Source organism: Taudactylus pleione, unplaced genomic scaffold, assembly GCF_031769625.1.
Source record: "Taudactylus pleione unplaced genomic scaffold, aTauple2 ptg000041l, whole genome shotgun sequence".
Lineage (NCBI taxonomy): Eukaryota > Metazoa > Chordata > Amphibia > Anura > Myobatrachidae > Taudactylus > Taudactylus pleione.
Genome location: NW_028284443.1, coordinates 49,999,373 through 50,019,825, shown reverse-complemented (window position 1 = coordinate 50,019,825; position 20,453 = coordinate 49,999,373). Strand labels below are relative to the sequence as shown.

The following is a 20,453-nucleotide window of genomic DNA, read 5'->3' as shown; positions in this document are numbered from 1 at the left end:
AAAAACCCAACTCACAAATGTTTCCACTTTAACGCAATGGTACGAAACTAGGCAACTATTAGAAGGTGCTCCAATTACTGCCTACGAATGCTGCTGCTGTTTGATGATCTGTTTGTAGTGCTGACCACGCCTGCCTGTTTTCGCTACTATGGATACTATCCTATACAAGCAAACGGTTTGTTTTTCTACTTGATTTCTCCTTTATTGTGCTATTTCACATGCCTGTTATTTATGTGACAGTTCTGTTCAGCTGACTGTTGTATTTCTTTATACTATTGGATTGTAGAATTCAGAATTTGTTTTCATGTGCTCCAACCCGAATAAAAATGTATTAAAAAAAAAAAAAGTACTGTAGAATAGTGTAATTTAGTAATTGTTAATCTTGCGCATGTAGGAATACATAAAAAAAAAAACCCTGTAGCATAATTACCACCTAAATTAAGACATTTTCTTTCATACCTAAATTAATGTGATAAACCAATGTAAAATAAACCTAAATTTGCACTACTGTGATCGTTTGCATATTGAGCAAGACGTTTCATCTTATTTGCCTAAGTTACTTTACAATTTAAAAAAAAAAAATTAAACAAAACTAAAAAAAAGTAAAAAAACAAACAAACACAGATGGTCACATGGTGCTTTAAATTGTTTTACTAGCAAATGCAAATACCCATACGTTTTTACATTGTTTACAGTGTACAAATGTCCTCATTCAAATGTCATTTACGTTTAGAAATTGCATATTGAAAGCTCTTCTGAAAGTGGCAGCAATAACTTATTTGTTATGAAGCTTTCCTTTCATCAGCCCTACAAAGTGCTCCAACAAGAATGATTAATTAAGGTCAATAACACCTTAAGGCAGCAACAACGCTTACTACATGTTATGTGCAATGTTAGGAGACCTGTTTATTGAGCAGCCAGAATGCTCTAGCGCAGTTTGGGTGGCCCTGATGAATCAGGTGTATCCATTCAACGATTATTTATTTTGCAGTGTTTTCACATCCGTATGAAACAAACAATGGTAATTTAGTCACTGTACCAGCATAGAGGTTCTGCTTCTGTTAGAAAACAGATACGACATCTTTAAATATCACCTATAACACAACTTAAAATTGGGTAGCTCATAATTAGAAAGAGAAATTGTTGGTGCATGTCAATCTGCCTAAAAAGTTAAATAGTAAATGACATTGAATGCATAAATAGTTCCCTCTATATTGGATGTGGAATAAACACCAACAGCATTGCCCTGTATTACAGTACCTCTACCTATGCTGACAACTCTCCAAATCTAATGTGGAGGAGACCGAACAAGGCTGTTGTACATTATACAGTCATCATATAGAGGAAGAGATTATTTTAGTCATTGGTTAACAGTTTTGAGAGAACATAATATGGATCTAATGCACTGCAATCCTTCTCTGAGCCAATAATAAATATTGCAGCATTAAGGGCCTATTAGTTGATGCGGGATTATGTGCAACATAAGCCAAAAGAATGTGGAAGAATAAGGAAATAAGAAAAAGGAGAAATGTCACTGCAGAAGGAGAACCAGACGTTTAAATGTTTATGCCAAAATAACTAGTAAAACATTCTTTGAACATTCACACAAACAAAAAAAATAATAATAATAATACATAAAATGCTACTTTGATATTACTAATGTTTATCAATGATGCGATGTTGAACAACTGCTGTGTTACTCAGGTCTGTAACATTAAACATTAGATGAGCACTGGATGTTTTATCTATTCATTCATTGCACTACAACAGCCCCGGCGTGCTCCTCATGCCAGATAATGGTACTGCTTGGAGTTTTCTTTGTCCCTTTCCATGTAGTCTCTATCTATTAAAGATTCAATCCTTTTCTTCAGGTCTCCAGGCTGGAAAGTGAAATTCAATTTGATTAATACATGAAACATACTGAGGGATTTAAATGTGCATGTGCTCAAATCTGCCTAATACCAAACATTAATTGTATTATTGTCATCATCTAGCACCGTACATATAGGATGGAACATACAGCAAAATTACATAATACATGGGTGATCAGACAGGACATTTATAGAAAAGTTCAGAAGAATATAACAAATATACACAATTATAATTCGGAGATTACATAATTACGTGAAAACCACAAAAGAGATAGGGGACATTGGTTGCAAGAGCTTACATGAACACCTACTGCAAAGGGGATTGCAGAGGCTCAAGTGTTGGAGATAGCAGAAGCTGGAGCATTAGGAGAAGAAGAATGCTTGTGTGAAGAGATGCTGTAAGGGTATGTTTGTGGCTGGGAGGCTTAGTGAGCTTTGTATAGAGTGTGGGAGGGCATTCCTGGGGACTGAAGCACCATGGGGGAAATCCTGGAGCTGGGTGTGAATGGATGTGTTCAGGGAGGACAGACAGCAGTCATTGGCAGAAAAAAGTAGGCAGGATGTAATGTGTGTTTCCCATACACATTCCTCAGGGAGCACTAATAGTGTATGATTTCCAGGTCTCCTCACAGAACCACAAGTTAAATAATTAGCTCTACCTGTGGATCTCTTAAAATGTGTCAGCCAGTAATGAATACACCTGTGCACCAACTAGGAAAAATGGAAACCATGCACTGTTAGTGCTCCCTGTGGAATGAGTTTGGGAAACACTGGTCTAGAGGATATGCAGGGAGTAGAGGAATAGTTGAGAGCTGTGAAAGGAGGAGTTTAAACTTGATTCTGAGTGGGGCAGGAGCTGCTGGGAGACGGGGCAGTGGAGTTAAGGCTATACAGAAGTGAGGTTGAAGATTGGTAAACTAGTGAAAACTAGATATAGTAATCAAGGATAGAAGATAAGGACGTGAATGAGAGTCTTGTCGGCTGATGAAACGAAGGAGAGAGTCGAGGACGACATCTAGACATCGGAATTGTGTAACAGTGAAAAGGGAGGTATTTTCAAGAGGGGGAGGGGCCCTTGGCCGAGGGAAAGACATCTTCAGAGAGAGAAGAGTATGGGCTTCCACCCTTGATACGGGGGGGTTGGAGTCTGGAAGGAGGAGATGATGTTGTGGAATGGAATCCTGAAGAAGATAAGAGACGCAAGTAAGGTTGCTTAACAAGCAAAAGGGGAGAGCTGTAGGAGAGACTTGGGGGCTATGTACTAAGTCTTGGAGATAGAGAAGGTGGACGGAGATAAAGTACCAACCAATCAGCTCCTGTCACTTTTCAAACAGCCTGTAAACTGACTGTTAGGAGCTGATAAGTTGGTACTTTATCTCCGCCCACTTTCTCTCTCTCTCCAGGGCTTAGTACATAGATCCCATAGTATGAATGGAGAGGAGAGTGACAAAGAATAGTGGCGATGGAGGCAGCTGGAGATGGGAGTAAATGTGGCAAGAGTAAAATGGAAATGAGAAGAACTGCGAGTGAGGAGTGGGGGAGATAACTTGGAAGGAGACAGGAGCAGCAGAGTTAATGGAAAAAAGATTAGGGTGCACATCTCAGCAAATATTTAGGGTCTGATTCAGAGTCGCATGCTAACCACACACAATGCCAATGTTCATGTAGTTGGTGGATGTTATGAGTAATGTTCATGCGCATGAGTTGCATTGACCGATTGCTACTGCGCGGAGACACAGAACAAATTTGGGCGCAGGGGAGTGTGGATTTTAGTAGGCGTACCTGGGAGGTGAGCTAGGCAGATGCGGGTGTGTTGCATACAGTAACTGCATAAAAAAAGACGCAAAGCCCTCACACAGAACGAGGGCTGGTGCAAGTTTTGATTGTGCGTCCGTTGGTGTGTCTAAAGACGCACCTAGACCACTGGCGCAAGGTGGGCATCTCGGTTTTAAAGGAATTGCACATGGCAACTTTTTACATCAAAAATTAAAGTGGACAATACAAATCAAAATTTGTGAAGTATAAAATAAGAGAATTAGACAATAACAGTAGGAACCGTTCCTTAACCTTTTGTAAGTTACAAAGTTTTACACTTTCTGCAAGTGATGTAGGTGCCACCTTCTATGACATCCTATAAATTTAACCACACTACAGTAGCAGCTATGTGCAGGACACCTACATTTTCCAGGAGTAGATTTATTCTACTGATGAAACAGAGACTGAGCACGGTTTACTTAGGCAAAGTAGCATCAGCAAACCCACAGTGTACATAAAGATGCACAGGTTATAGGCAGGTGCAGCAAAGGAACACACAGCTCTGCCTACCTTTACAGGGAACTTCAGCTGATTATAAAGTTCAGAGACCAGAAGGTTGTGTGTAAGTGTTTTCCTCATTTTCATAATGCGAACAATTGCTGCATCAATCTGGTACTGTCTGTCCTGAAAAACCCTCTCTGTTGTATTAACCTGCTCTTCCACCTGAAAAAAAGACATCACATCAAATATGAAAATGTATTCAGTGTACCCCCCCACACACTTCCTCTAAAACCAGACAATTACAAGAAAGCAGATACAAAACATTCAGGTTTATGAAATGAAAAATGCTCACAGTTTCCTTCATCTGGATTTGGTTGATTTTAATTCTATACAACTTGTGCTTAAAATCTGCGTTAAAGTTGAACTTGTCTCCATCCTCTACGTCCTTACTCTTCGGTGTTTTGTTTAGCACTCTGGCTTTCCCACAGGCAAGTGACTGCATAGTCCGTCTCAGCTCGTTCTCCTCTGCACAATAAGAATACTACATAACATTCACACTCTACAATAAGCACAGGAATGACAAGTTCGTTTCATGTTGTACTTTACATCACATACTTTCAGCATACGAGTAATTGGCAGGCCCAGTGTTGTGGGAAAGCATGTAGGATGCAGACTACCCCAGAAAGAACAAGTAAAGACCATCATAATCATCTTTCCCCACCCTTCTGTCCTACAACACCCACCTGCGGGCACTTCGAAGTTATATGCGCGCATGCGGAGTTGCACGCATCTACATTTTGATGTGACTGGAATAGAGAGATGAGGTGGCCTAACATAGTACAGTAAGAGAAAGATATGAGGACATTGACTGGTGTAGATAATAGGGTGACTAAAGGAGCAGCCTACAAATAACCCGGGTTCTCCCCTTAAAACCTAAATGAAATGGTAATGGTGATTGGTGGGTTAAAAAACTTGGCTCAATGCAAAAGTGATAACAAAACCCTTCCTTAAAGTTTATAATCTGTAAAACCAGGGATTGAAATCTGACATCAGGAAACCTGAAAAGGGAAGAAAAACATACAGTAGTGTAAAACCACAAAAATAATGCATTAGCCACACATATCCCTAACCAGTGAGATGGTGAAGCTTATTGAGGTGGATCTGGAGTACAACGCTTTAATTTACTGCTATCTGGTATGAGCCAGACTATATTATTTTAGGTTTACTCATTTTTTTGTTATATTTTTTGCTAGAAGATCTATCCTTTGAATAAAACGCCAAGGTGACTCCAACATCACGGTCAGAAGGTTTCCATACCATTCCCTTCTGGACCAGTCTGGGGTAATGAGGATCACAAAAGCCAGTTATCTTTTTATCCTCTTCAACACTTGTGGGAACATGGAGATCGGGGGAAACAAGTACCCCAAGTGAAATTACCACCTGATAGTCAATGCATCCACCAGCAACATCTGAGGATCCCTGGTCCATGCAGTGGAAAAAGAACACCTGTATCCAAACTAACAGAGACTTCATCTGAGTCTGTAGGGCCAGAACCTTGCAAAAAGGAGAAACACTCCCGGTGTTGAATAAGAGTCCCAGAAATATCATCCTTTGGGCAGAATGAGACTGGATTTCAGGTAGATTAATACTCAGCCATGACTTTAAAGGGTAGAAACGCCGGTATTCCCTGATATATGACTCAGAGTTGGCCTTGATAAGGTGATGGTCCATATAAGGAATGAATGTGAAGCTTTCGCAACAAAGGGCTACAAGTGCTATGATCTTTGTGAACACCCGTGGCAAAACTGGGAAGTGTGAACTCCCTACAGCAAATCTGAGCAGTGCATGAAATGCCTCCCAGATGGGGATATATAGATAGATGTCCTTGATGTTCATAGAGGCAAGAAACTCTTCTTGCTCCATGTCGCCCTATGTCTGACTGGATAGACTACATTTTGAATTTATCTACCTTTAAGTGGATATTTTAACTATTTAAATTTAGAATTAGGAGTAAATAGCAATCCAGACTCTATACTAGAGAGAGGTTGGAGAAGAACCACAACTTATGTTGCTCTTTGTGGACTTAAACAATGACTCCTGAAAGCAAAATAGGCTGAATTGCGTGTTTTAACGCATTGTTCATGACTCGGTTTCTCAGGAGAGGAGTGACAAACAAATGACTAAGTGGAAGACCTACCAAATCCAGGATGTACCCTCTAAAAAGGATACCCCAGAACCAATGATTCAAGACAGACTGAAGCCACACTTCAAAGATGGGGCCCCAATGTGGATTGAACAGGATGTGGCCCAAGATGCGTCTGCTTGTCCACGATTAAAGTCTGGACATTGGTGATGGCCCCTTCTCTGGGCCACGAAATTCTCACCTATACGGCAAAGTGAAAGAGCCAAAATCCTGGAGGCTTGAGGTTGGGGCTGAGGCCTGAAAGTAAGGACTCTATCTCCCAGAGCCCTGGGAAATCTTGTATGTTCCAGTTTAGGACCAAAGAGAGATTCTAGTACGAACTGGACTGTTTCCAGGGTTGCTCTCTTTCACTCAGGGCCCATCTCCCTTTACCAGAGCCAGAAAGTTCTCTTGACTGAGATAACCAATGTTTAAATTCTTGAAAGTAGGGAACCTGCATCCAAAACTATGACATCAATATACTTGGACGTTTCCTTAATCTGGTCCATGAGAGTAGTCAGCCAAGGAGCAGCCCCTTTAAAGGGGAGGGCCCTACCCCCTTCTGGTCAGAGCAACAATAGCGCTTGTCCATAGAATTGATTCCCTGCCATTATCCATTATTGTCCCTAGTGTAGGACTACAGCCATAGCAGCGCCCACCTAACCCTTGCACCGGAATACTGTGTAAATGACTGTGTGACTGATGTAGGCTCTGGCTGCATCTACCGTATGCCAAAATGCAGTATCTGCAAAGATTTTGCATGCTATCTAGGTTCTGGGACTCCCGTCTCTGGTGAACCTGGACCCCATGCTGAAGCAGCGGGATGGCTGCAGAATGGGCACTGTTACCCAGTGCCAATTTCCCAATCAAGTAGTACTCTCGAGTGCTGCCTATGCGACCGACTAGGTACTGCAATAAATAAATACAGTACCTGCATTAAAAAAAGCACGTAAAAAAAACCCAAACCAAACCTGAGCTCCTGGTAGAGGTAGGACTTTGTAAAGGGAATGGAGTGTTAGTTAAGTACCTGCTTCTAGTGCCCAGCCTCTATAGCAATGCTTCAGAAAAAAGTTACTAGTACTTTGTAAACATGAGGCATTATATCAATGTCTAATGGTTCAGTCCGTTACAGGCTGCCTCCAGTCATTTAATGAACACAGATGTAGTCAGAACACATGAGACAAAGTGATCTCACCTATTCCTGTAGCCATTTTAATTTCTTCGAAACTGAATTCTTCTCCCTCATTGAACATAAGCAGCACCAGTGTTTGAAACAATGATACCTGAAGTTCTTTCTTCTCCTACATGAAGTTCATAAAGAAGAAAATATGTCAAAATCCTAATATATATATATATATATATATATATACACACACACATATACACACACACACATAATATATATATATATATATATATATATATATATATATAATGTATGTATGTATGTATATACACACATATACACACACACACACAAACAAAAAGTGAATACAAAAACAATTTCTAGCATAAAATGCCAGATTGCACAGCCAGACATCATGGTGGCACAATGTAGAAAAGTGAACTGCCTCCAAAGAGTTTAATGTTTTGTGATTTAGGAAGTTAAAGTGGGTACACACTATACGATGTATCATACTATATATCGTCCCGGCATGGATCACAACGATATATAATACACATTATATAGTGTGCATGCCCGATCCGTTGTTCAAAACGGTCGCTCATCGCATCATCCCATCTGCACAGCAAATAGGACGATGCAATGAATGACATGGAGTTGTTACATGTAGCATGTAATACATTGTGCCATTGTACACCGGATCATGTAGTGTACGGCACGCGCAATGTATTGTTACATCACATCTCAGCTTTACAGTAAGTATCTTTAATTATTCTGAACCCCTCCACAAAACTTCAGTTGAATGTCTTCCGAACCAAGCACACAAAACGTGTCTTATGCATTTGCAAAATGGGAGGAGCTGATAATTATTGAGAGAGGCAAACTAATATGTATCTAAGCTTAAATAAGAAACAACTTAAATTATGCAATGAATAATGCATGTGCAGAGTACAGCTATTGCAAGAATATATGTGTACACAGCACTCACTATTGGGTTGTTAGATGAATGGGAAGCAAATGGGTAGGCGGGGTCCTCAATATGTACTAGGACTATATCAAGTGATGACAGTATCCAAAATCTATCCAGTGGGGACATTCAGAGTACAGCTACACAAAGAGGGGGGATTGCTTGTGGTAAAGTGGGGAAAGAGATGGATATTTTTTTTAAAAGGTATTTAAGCAAGCATTCCAGGCGCTTAGATTACATACCTGTAGATCAATCTTTAATATTATACCCCAAAGATTTGTTTACGATACTTTCTTGCTAGCCCCTGAAGTCAGCAATCCCAATATAGGAGAACTTACCTATGTAGAAGTATGTGTCACTTTAAGACAAGTGTCAATGTTGGGGTGTAGGCATGTTTATCAATGCATACATTGTGCATGGAGTCACAAGTCATTCAACTACAAGGTCTGGTAACCAACCTCCTAAATTACAATTACACTTTCAACTGTACATTATTGAGGAACCAAAGATGATAAATGATCCTGTATGAGATGTTACTGGAGATGTCCACCCTAATCTATTTTGTATTATTAAATCTCCGTACTCTAAGAATCAAAACAGCAGGGTCTGCTGCACCCAGGATCCTTAACGTTCAGGAGATGATCCCCAGGGTATGCAGTCGGGAAACCGGCTGCCTTAATACCGACAGCCGGCTTCCCGGCTGCTTTATCCCGACGTGGGATAAATGACCGGTGTCTATATCTAGACGCCTGTCATTTACCCGACGCCGGGGGACCGGCGCACGGCATCCCGGTCACGACCGCCGGCTTCCAGACACTAATCCAGGTGTGGTATTAATGACAGTCGTCGAAAATTCGACCCCTGTCATTAACCAGATGCCGGAAGAACGACACCCGGCACACCGAACAAGGGTAAGCCGGGCGCTAGGCACCCTCCGGGAGGGTTAGGCTAGGGGGGGTTAGGCACCCCCGGGGGGAGGTTAGGGGTAGGCACCCCCCGAGGGACTTAGGTTCAGGCAGCGGGGAAGGGGGGTGCACAAGACTACTTCTCATATGAATGATGACAGAGTATTTTTAAAACTTCACTGTAGTGACACAGGACTTCTCGTGGTTATTACTGTTAACACATGAAAAGTTTGTAATGTGTTAATAGAACAGACTGACAGTCTCCCAATCACATGAAATACCTGCCTTTATGATACTTAAGCAGAGGGGGATTACTATTAGAGAGAAGTGGTTCGGTTTTGCTAAAAACCATACACAGCCGAACTTTGAGGTTCAGAGTCAGAGTCCTGGCGTGAACCACTTTGGGGTTCCAAGTAGAACAGAGTACTGACCTCGTTATTTCAGGTGCCATTTCACCCAGGAGATGTGTATGGGAAGGGTGTGGACTGTAGTTCATGCTGCAATACTACATACTAGTCACCATTAGAGAGAGTTGTAGGTAGATGGATTGGGTAGGAAGTGTGTAAAAGACTGAAGGCATCTTTGTCACTGTGTATGTGTGTTTGTCAGACACTAGCTAGTACCTGCAATCCAGTGCAAACAGGCTCTTGTGTATGTTTGTTGGAAGTTAACTTGAAGTGAGCTTACACTTGTGTTTCATAGATGTGCTATATTCTTTAAAGCACCATGCATTTGTGCGACTGATATGTTGCTTAGTGTAGCCAGTCAGCTCGCTGCAGCTTCTGGCAATATGGGTGAAAACAATATGAGCCATGAGGTGGTCAAAAATGACTGGAAATTACTGAAAATGAATGTTATTGACGTTAATCATACTATAGGAACAAAAACAGGCGCAAATTACAGGATTTTACCTGGTTTTTTTTAATACATTTTAAAGAAAACCAAAACACTTGAGGGTGGCTTTGCCAAAACCAAAACACGACGATGATTTAGAACCAAAACACTGGTTCTGCACATTGTTCTAATTACTATAATATAAAAAAGTGACTTGGCAAGACATTATTACACCAAACCAGAGTTCCCAAAACTCCACCATTATAGCCCAGTTTTAAGGATATCCATGTCTGATCACAGGTGACTTAAATTAATACCTCAGTCATTTTGATTTAACCATCTGGACTCAAGAATGTATATCTTTAAAACCTGCACTGTAATAACGGTATTTGGGAAACGCTGCATTAAACAATGATATATTGCAGGTACAACACTTATTTCCTGCATGCTGCCATACACTTTATCATTTACTGCAGCTAGATCCTTAGTGATAAGTAACCTGATACACCGTGGGTCGCATAGAGCGGCTTTGTAACCTTCAAAAGGGCCGTACATTACGCTTAATCTCTGTAGGGAGTTAAATTAATACATTTAATCAAACAAAGAGACATCTGTAATAACATAATCATGTGACCTTTTACACAAGAATTACACGCTATGACAGAAAAATCTGACAAAGTGGGAAGGAACCTGGGGCCTTAAAGTGAAGGCAAGGGTGCAGCATGTGGCCCCAGTGTCCTAAGTGGATGGTCTACATTTATTCTGTGCTGTACAGTTGTTAGCATTATATGGCATACCTAAGCAGTAACAAGTGTTAAGGCAGGGGGGTAAGTAGTTCAAAACAATTTTCAGTTATAGTATTTGCTGGTTCCCACATTTTTTCTAGCATCTATTTATTTTTAGACTTCACAGCTTGAGAAATGTGTTTGAGCAACCCAGTATTCACTAAGCAGTATCTAAGTGTTCTGAGTGACAAATTGCAGATACAAATCAGCATCACATGACAGTTTATTGTGAAACAAGAGAGAAGTTGGCAAGAGCTGGCAAGCAGAATAAAGATGCCTTATTAGGATGTACGGAGTATGTTAGTCACAGCACGCGACATCTCATTTCAGAGTGATTTAACCATCTGGACTCCAGAATGTATATCCTTAAAACCTGCACTGTAATAACGGTGCTTAGCAAAGCCTACACAATGCAACCCAGCTGCTTGGTCAAATAGCAAAATGGCAGATTCTGAAACATGCTTAAACTTGGATTTTGACTATTTAATACATTAGTTTTAAGCTCCATAAATGTTACATGTACAGGCCAAATCAGCAGATTGATTTATACATGGGTAGATTTTATGAACTTTTCAAAGATAGGGTTGGAGTAATGCAGATATATTTTACATGCATCTCCTTTATGGATACCCCAGTTTAGAGCTGCCCAAACTGTTGATGGGTTGAATTTTATTTATGTTAAAAATGAATAGATGAGGGGGCGTGGCCTGGAGTAGCTAGACGAAAGAAGCATCTTGCCAGCTCTCCTGCATATATCCTTCAATTATCCTGTTTTTTCTGGTTGTTTCTCCCCCAAACTGGATATTTCAGTGTGTTACCTTCTCCAGACTAACTGGGCTCCGAGGTGGAAGTTTGCAAGCAGTGTTTCCCAGTTTATTTCCAGGAGTTTGCAGCAGCCAGGTCCTCTCTCACTGGGGCCTGTTTTTCCTGTCTCCAGCTCCCTGGGCTGACTCCTGTTATTATACTTACCTGTGGACTCTATCCTGGTGCCTGTGTCCTGCGGGATCCGGTGTGTGTCTCCTGCTGGCTCTTGTCTGTATCGGTTGGGGAGTATTGGAAGCGGAGTCAGCCATCCTGCCTTCTTGGGCGGTAGCTGCGAGTCTCCATGCGCACTAACATTTCTGCTGCTGCGGCTGATCTGCCCTGTTGTTCCCGACTTCAGCGGTCATTTGAGGATTTCTCCTTTAAACCTGCTGTCTGATATTGTACCTCCCCAGCTGTTGTCCTCCTTGTCGGTGTATGCTGGTAAGCTCTGGTGGTGTGCTAGCCGCCATCACCTTGCCACTGATTTCCCTCCTGGCTGCTGCTCAGGTTATCCTGTCTTGCTGAGACTACTACACAGGTGGCTACGTACTTCAAAGATGGCTAGTTCTATGCAGCAAATTATCCAGGCGATTAATGCCTTTACTGTGAGGCTGCTTACCAAGCTTGAGGATGTGATGATCGTGTCTGTGAGTTCTGCAGCTGCTGTCCGCATATCTCCTGCAACAGTGCAACATTTGGATATATCCTGTCCGAGGTCTGTGTTTACCTCTGATTCTGATGCCCTCTCGGCTTATGAATGTTTCAAATTTGATGAGGTTTTTACAGAGATCCGTTCTTCACTTCCAACAGACAAGTTATAGTTCCTAGACTTATCCTTGCAGTACTTCATGACCCTTTTTATCTACTCTCCGCTGGCAGAAAGTTTACAGTATTTATATTGCTTCCATGTTCCATAGTGTGTTCTTGGGGAGATGGGGACGGGACTATTTATATAATCCTACAAGAGGCTGAGGCCTGGCCAGATTAAGATTAATATTTTGAAACCTAATATTTTGCTCTAAAGGTCTTTGGATATTTTATTTTTGTTTATTATTATTTATCCAGTTGTCTGAATTACTTAATTACTCTGCTATTTTGTGTTTCATATATAGAAGTATAATGCTACATATTTTATATGGAAAAACACCATTCCTTTAAAATGTGGGAGAGCTGGGCAGAACCTAGCTTAGGGTCATTAGTCTATTGCTCTCATCAGATACATGGGTTTCTGTTATCCTGTATTTCTGGATGGAGGGGGGGGGGGGGGTAGGTAGTTAGTGTATGGTAGTTAGGGTAGCTTAGTGTGTTTGGGGGGTATTTAGGGATCCAAGTATGCCTGAGTTGGAGTTAGGTTATACAGAGTGGGGGGGTCCAGGGAAGGGGTTGTTTTAATAATTGTTTTTAGGGATATAGGTTTTATTTTGATATTTGGGTAGATGTGGATGTTTTATTATTTTGATCTTACTCTGTATTTTGATATGCAATTGTATGTTTAAGATAGTTGCGGCAGGTTGTATGTATCACTTTATTTTGAATACTGTATATCTCTTATCTCCGGATTTAAGTGCTCGAATGGCGCCTTCGAGTCCCTTTTGTTCTAAATATATATGATAAGGAGTATTCCAAATATCCTGTTATTCTATACCATAATATACTATTATGTGCAATATTACACACTTGCTCATTGTATGCTATATTTAATCCTGCTTAATTGCTGTAAATTCTTTTTTTGTTTTGCATGTATGAAAAAAAAAAAAAAAAAGAAAATATAAAATTGTAAGGTGTAGTTTGGGTGGGGGAGCATGCTCCTCTAGATGGTTTGATCAAAATAACACAAACCATCCACAGTAAAGGTGAGTATCCACTTGCTGATTAAAATGTGCGATTGAATGATAAGGACATCACTATTGTTCAATCGCTCATTAATCGTTCACAAATCGGGCATTAAAAATGTCGAAAACGACCAGCGATGCGCGCTCCCGCTGGTCGTTTTCGACATCAAGCATCGCCTGAACATGCTGGTCGATCTGCTGATAACGACAGATTGTGCATGCTCGGGGATGTGGGAGGGAGCCTGCACTGAACGACATATCGTTCAGTGTAGGCACTATACAGGATGAGGAACGACTGTACGATTACAATGTCATTCCTCTATCGGCAAGTGGATACGCACCTTACAGTTTTATACAAGATTACTGCAAAGGATGAGGGCTAAGTTTTTGTGGGCAGGGCTAGTGGTTAATGGCTTCACATATTACTAAAGGTAAATTGAAATATACAAATGGTTGAAATAGGAAAACAGAAATTAGCTAAGAGGCATTATAGTGGCTGGAGAGGTGACATAGGAACTGAAGCTGCTGAAAATACATCAGACTGAAACAGACTGAACAAATAGTCCAGCTGATGACACATAACTAGGTTACTGCCAAAAGCCTGAAAACAGACATAAAATATATAATAAAAAGACAGTAGTATCATGAAATAATTGGTATGAAATAAAATGTATCACAGAGAACCTACTTGTTTAAACTCAGCTTTCAGAACAGAATGCCCCAGTGTTGATTGCCACTGTAGTCTTCTGCCGCTGTGTTTTCCAAGATAAAAAGTCTTGAATATTTCCTGAAGTTTCACCATCTGAAAAGGAAGATGCAACAGAAAATAATGCAATGCAATTTCCCCTAAATTAAAGGACATTGGGTGTGGGAAAAACATTTCACCTACACCTGGATATTGGACTTTAGGGGGGAGGGGGGCGGATCAATTGTTTTTGCGTGCCCGATCTCCTGTCTAAAGTGACGGGAGATCAGGGCGCGATATTCAAATGGTTTGGACGCACATGCATTTTTGCACATATCACGCCAAATAGACCAGGTTTAGCTGAGTAAAGTGGCTAAACCAGTCTAAAGTCCTAGTTAGGACACTCAAACCACTGACTTTTCACACACTCCTGCTCGCCACCTCAGGAAGAAGCGAGCATAAATGTGTGCAGCCGCAAGGGTGTGGTATAAAAGGTTAACAGGCAATATGTTGACACAAAAATGGACGACACATTTTTATGTTTTATTTCTTTAAGCCTAATACTAAACCTAACCCTCCCCCTGGTGCCTAACCCTCTCCCGAGTGCCTATACCTAACCGTAGCATAAACCTAACCTTCCACACCGGCAGCCTAACCCCCCCAATCTCCCCCAAGTGCCTAACTCTAACCCTAAAAATGTTGAGGAATATTTAAAAATCATGCATCAACCTTTTTTTTTGTGTGTGCATCGACCATTGGTGTGTAGACCAGGGGCAGAACTCAGGGAGACAATGGAGGCGCCTTCCGCCGTGCTCCAGCACTAAAGGGGCACTTCCTCCATTGCCCACAACATATTCATCCCACTTAGGGCTGTATCTATGTACCCGGAGTGTACCGTCACCCAATACATGGCACCTCTTCCCAGCACCTGAGAAGCCACCATACACTAGTGGAGAGCTCCATGTCAGACCATCAGCTACTGCCTCCGTCCATCTATAGCCTGTCCCTACTCATTGGTGTCGCTGCTCCTCAGCAGCTTATATGTCAGTGTAACACGTCCGGCGCCCCCCTCACCCACATCTCTCTGTCTCACTCCTCCCTGGCATGCCTATATTCTGTGTGCAACTGCGGGTGTATCTGCTTGCTACTGTAAATGCTACATTACAGTGTCAGCGACTGTGACGGGGGGCTTATCCAAATTATAACTTGCCTCCAGGCGTCTGGGATGAATTTACGCCACTGGTGTAGACCATTCGAACATGTCGACCTTTTTGTACCTGTCAACCCTTTGTCTGTCAACCCTTAATCCAGATACCCAGCCGCAGCACTCACATCCAATCGGAGCAACCATTCATTACCTCTGCAATAAAAACAACTGAATTCCCTTCAATTAGGTGTGAGGCAGCTCGCCCACTGAGTAAGTGCAGCCACAAGCCTGTTGCTTAATTTGCTTTTGAAAAGTGTATAGTCTGTGCCTTTTGTTTCTTTTCTTTTTAATATGCAACGAATGTTATATTCTCTTATTAACACTTTTCCATTGAGTCATCGTTGATAATTTCTAAAGATGAGGAGTCCTTTATACAGGAGGAGAAAGTAATTATCAAATGACAGGACAATTATAATTAATCCTAGATTGCTGTTCTCATGGAACTTCCTCTCCATTTGTGTTTTATGCTTAAAAATGCAAGCACCACCTGTTTTGATTACTTGAGGCATCAATCAGTATAAGTTCAATTTAAAGTATACACAGAATGGTCTTAATTCATTGAAGCAGGTCTGAAAAAAGGGAAAATATTGATGGCGATAAACACACTGGTTGATCAAATTGTTGTGCAAGGACAACATGGACTAGCTAAACGAGCTCAACAACCATTCCAGTATGTTCTTTCATAGAATATGGGGGATTAAATTAAATGGAGGTGACCAATTAATGAAATGGAATGGCCAAAGAACCATTGGTGAGGCAGGCACCGGGGTCCTGAGATTTTGAACCATAGAATGGCACTTTGCGTTTGAGGAGTGATACTAGCAGATCTATTTCAAGAAATGTTTCAGACATTCCTTAGATCCTGGAGAAGCCACTTGCCTAAATCCAAGTTGTAGCAACTTAAGGTGGGTATCCACTACGCGACCTTACTGAGCAATTGCACGATTACGACATCCAGCACCTGTCCGTGGCGTCAGGAAACATTACTTTAATCAAGAAGGTATATAGTACCACCGATATAATAATTTATAAATGTTTTCTTTAATTTTGACACAAATAGAACTGGAAGCGGCATTGTCCCAAATTTCTGTCCAGTCTTCACTATCTATGGTATGCCCCAAATCTTGTTCCCATGCCAATTCATGTGGATCTCGGGTAGAACCCACTTCCTCACCCAGTAAGGTATATATAGTAGATATGATACCTCTGGCAGAGGAACGTCCCCAACAGATAGACTCAAAAGAAGTTAAGGGTCTACAAGTTAGAGTTGAGCTAAGTTTAGAATAAAAATGCCTAATTTGTAGATAGCAAAATAAATATTTGGATGGAATTGTTGCTCTCTCTTGAATCTCAGAGAATTGGGGGAAATTAGCATCAGTAGTTAAATCATTTAAATAATACATTTTCCCCGATAGCCAAGTGGTAAAAGAGGATTTGCATAAACCTGGGGAAAAGGAAGGATTGGGAAATAACGGTATCAAGGGAGATGGACATGGGGCAAATTTAAAACGTCTATTTACAAAATCCCATACAGCCAAGGATTGAGAGACTACAGGTTGGGGAAAAAAAACTGTCCGAGGGCAACGAATCCTGGGGAGCCATAACAGGGAAGATACGGTGGCCAGTCCCAGCTCCTTGGCCTCAATGTCCTATTAAGCACTCTCTCCTGAAAGACTGCTATAATTTCTACATTTCTGTAAATTACAGATAGGTGTAAACTTGTCTCCTGGCTGCCCAGTGTCAATGCCAGCATTTTAAGTCAACTCTTTGCATACTACCCTTGCAATCCGGATCCAAAGTAACGTAAGCCATCAGAAGTCACAGTCACTAGTAAAGAAGTGCTACCGTAGCTAAAAACACCACCACAAAGTAAGCAGCTTGTGAAAAAGCCTTGCGTGGCACATATTGCTTCTAAAGACTCAATATAATGTTGCTGTTATAATGTGGCTGATGCATTTTATCATGTCAATGCTTTCACCAGAATAGTGTCCGATCACCTACATTCATAATATATTTTGGATATACTTCAGTGTCAAGCCATCTTGTCTATATGGCGATTATCCCTCCTTAAAAGAAATGAGCCTACATTTCTAAATGGGAATATGCATTTACACATTCCAGATGCCTGAAGATACCATAAATTCCCCATTCCCAGTTGTACAGTAAAAATCACCAACTAAAGTGACTACATTATGAATCATTTCTGCAAGAGAAACAGGAAAGCCTTGAAATCCAAAGTGAATGAAAGGGTCCATCCCTCTTTGGAACTGGAAATAAGCTGTAATAGAACCCCAGATCTCTCAGATTCCCTGGGACAAAACAAATGACCTCTGTGTTTAAGAGAAGCTGGATAGAAATACTTGTTTCCTGGGTAACTGAAACTTAATGCCACAACGGATATTAGATGTCGTCACATAACTCACAAACTCAGAAATTGGACATGGAGTGAGACCAGTAGGCATAGATAAGTAAAAAGTGTACTTCCACTTCCCATGAGCCTAAGAGGCCCAGTGGGTGTATGCCTGGCACACCACCAGGGTGGATGATATTGGAGCTTCCCCTTAGGCACTGTCTATTAAAAAGTGGATATTTTTGTATTGCCTTGTAGGTAAGTCTACCAAGAACTGAAGTATGAGCCCCAAAATAACTAGCAACCACCTACCAAGTTACATAGTCAATGAGGAGAACAAAAAAATATCCCTAAAAAACAAAGCCACAGTTCGTTAATTTTAACTTGTATAATTTTTTCCTTAATGGAGCAGGAAATAAATCTTGTGTAAAGACGTGGCAAAAGAGAGTAGGCTGCTACAGCAGTAAAAGGAGAAGATCACCCATATTAATGTCCATAGGTTTTAAATATGATGTTCAAGAAGCCACATACTTTTGGCCATGTAGTGTACATCCTACTCCTGTTGCAGATTCCAGATATCCCAAAACACTTACACAAACCGGTCAGGCATATTATTTGCACAAACAAATAGCAGCATCTAGGAAGATTCCCATCCTCCTACCTCAAAAATGGTTACCAATCACATCTGGCAAGCCTATTCCAATAAATTTATCACCAGAACTTTAAAGAACTCTGGGGGAGATGTATTATAGCGGCACTTAACATGCCGCTATAACACTTCCTGCTTCGCCTCCTTAAAGAGGCAGAGCACTAACGATGAGATGTATAAACATACATCTATCAAACCATAACGTAAGAGTCCTAAGGCAAACTCAGGGAGGACAGAAACCTCCTGTGGAGCAGAAGGGCATAAGCTCATCGGCCGGAGCGGGGAAGTGACAACTTCCCCCTCCGCCAATTCCTGCCTGCGTACACAGCGCATAAGCCATGTGCTGATGTGCTGTGTCTCAGTCCCGGCCGGCTCCACTGAGCATGTGCGGGATCTAGCAAGCATCGTGAGATCCCACGTGCAGCCCTGTAGCCAGCAGCCACCGCAGCTGTGTATATAGGGCAGCGACAGCTGCAGCAGGCGGAACGGTCTGGTGAACTAATCGTTCATACATAGCCCTGTCTGGCATAGCACCCATGTTATTTACCGCCCAGCCCCCCCAGTCATTTGGCGGTTAATACATCCCCCCCCTGTTCTAAACAATTTTTGTGCAATGTTATGATGCCTTCTATAAACAGATTTCTATAGATATAAAACAAAAATTAAATTCTTGCCTACCTCTGCTGGTAAGTGGACCTCCATGGGGGTATATGATGGCCAGTATCCCATAGTAAGTATATTGACTGTCAAATCTATGTTACCTGGGTCACTGTGATTCTGCATATACTATAGAGAGAGCAAATGTTATTAATATATTTTAGCGTGATGTGAATTACAGAGAGACACTGGATTAGTAGCATATATACCATATACAAAGAGGAATTAGACAAGATGGTAAGAATTAATTTATACCTCAATACAGAAGAACTACTAAAAAGCTACTTGAGCTCTAGAAAAAATCATGAACGATTTCAAGGGATAAATATGTACAGCTTACACAAGAGAAGACAGGTGATATGGCAACAAAGATTCAGATATGTCAGATACTAACAGAGTTCATGATGTGTCTGTAATTTCTAAAAGAAGACTGAGGCAAAATAAAGAATTTTCCTGCATCACAAATGCTGACGGATTCTTGCAACAGTTTTCGTGCATTATGTTGGGGTCACTTACGGTAAAACAAGAATGCATAATCATATGGCTAGTGTTAAGAGCTAAAAGGTTTCAAACTTAAAAATGAAAACCAAAAAGCAAGAAAAGCAAACTAGATGTACCTACAGGTTATTTTATTTTCCTACCTATTTGTTTTTAACAGAGTAATGGTGCATACACACGGTCAGATTTTTCTTCAGATCTGAACGATAACGATTTTAAAAATCGTTCAATCGTTCATATCTGAAGGAAAATCTAACATGTGAGGCTTCAAAGATGAACGATGCGCGTTCCCGATGGTCAGATAACAATATCTGATATATGTGTTTGCAGTCAGTTTTGGTCGATTTCAGTCATTTTAATGCAGTCACAAAATCGTTCAATCGCTCAAATTGTTCGTAAAATAGTTCAAATCGTTATAAAAATCGTTCAATCGTTCATCTGTCAAATCTGACCGTGTGTATGCACCATAAGATTTCTGAGAATCTCTCATGCTTGGCCTAAACTGTGCAATAAATAGATTAGTCCTTAACAGAGTACCATAAAACCAAATAAAGATGCTCACAATACACAGAGCGTGCCTAGGGAAATGGCAAATTACCTTACCACTAACATCAGAACGCTTATAAAGGGGCTTATCCATTTAACGACATGAAAGTCTGAAGTCCAGCCTTTCATGTTGCTGAGGTGCAGGCAGCCCAACCTCCCTATCTATTAACATTCCGAGGCTGACGACCGTCGTCAGGTTGACTGGCATGTTCGATAGATAGTCGGGGTCGGCAAGGACCCAGCGTGCACGCGCATCGCTGGTCCTTGCCGGCTATCCACTAGCAGACTTTCTGCACGTTCCA

The 20,453-nt window shown here is 41.2% G+C and overlaps 1 protein-coding gene across 2 annotated transcripts in view; it reads right to left on the bottom strand.

Annotated features, from left to right (window-relative positions):
• Positions 1–628: 628 nt before the first annotated feature.
• CUL4A (cullin 4A) overlaps positions 629–20,453 on the bottom strand; it is a 115,232-nt gene continuing 95,407 nt past the window's right edge. For both annotated transcript variants that reach the window (XM_088458566.1, XM_088458558.1), the window contains exons 16-21: positions 19,129–19,236; positions 14,248–14,361; positions 7,505–7,610; positions 4,480–4,652; positions 4,197–4,349; positions 629–1,880 (exon numbers count right to left, since the gene is read on the bottom strand). In XM_088458566.1, the coding sequence (XP_088314692.1) occupies positions 1,785–1,880; positions 4,197–4,349; positions 4,480–4,652; positions 7,505–7,610; positions 14,248–14,361; positions 19,129–19,236 (750 nt within the window). In that variant the 3' untranslated portion in view covers positions 629–1,784. The remainder of the gene's footprint in view (positions 1,881–4,196; positions 4,350–4,479; positions 4,653–7,504; positions 7,611–14,247; positions 14,362–19,128; positions 19,237–20,453) is intronic.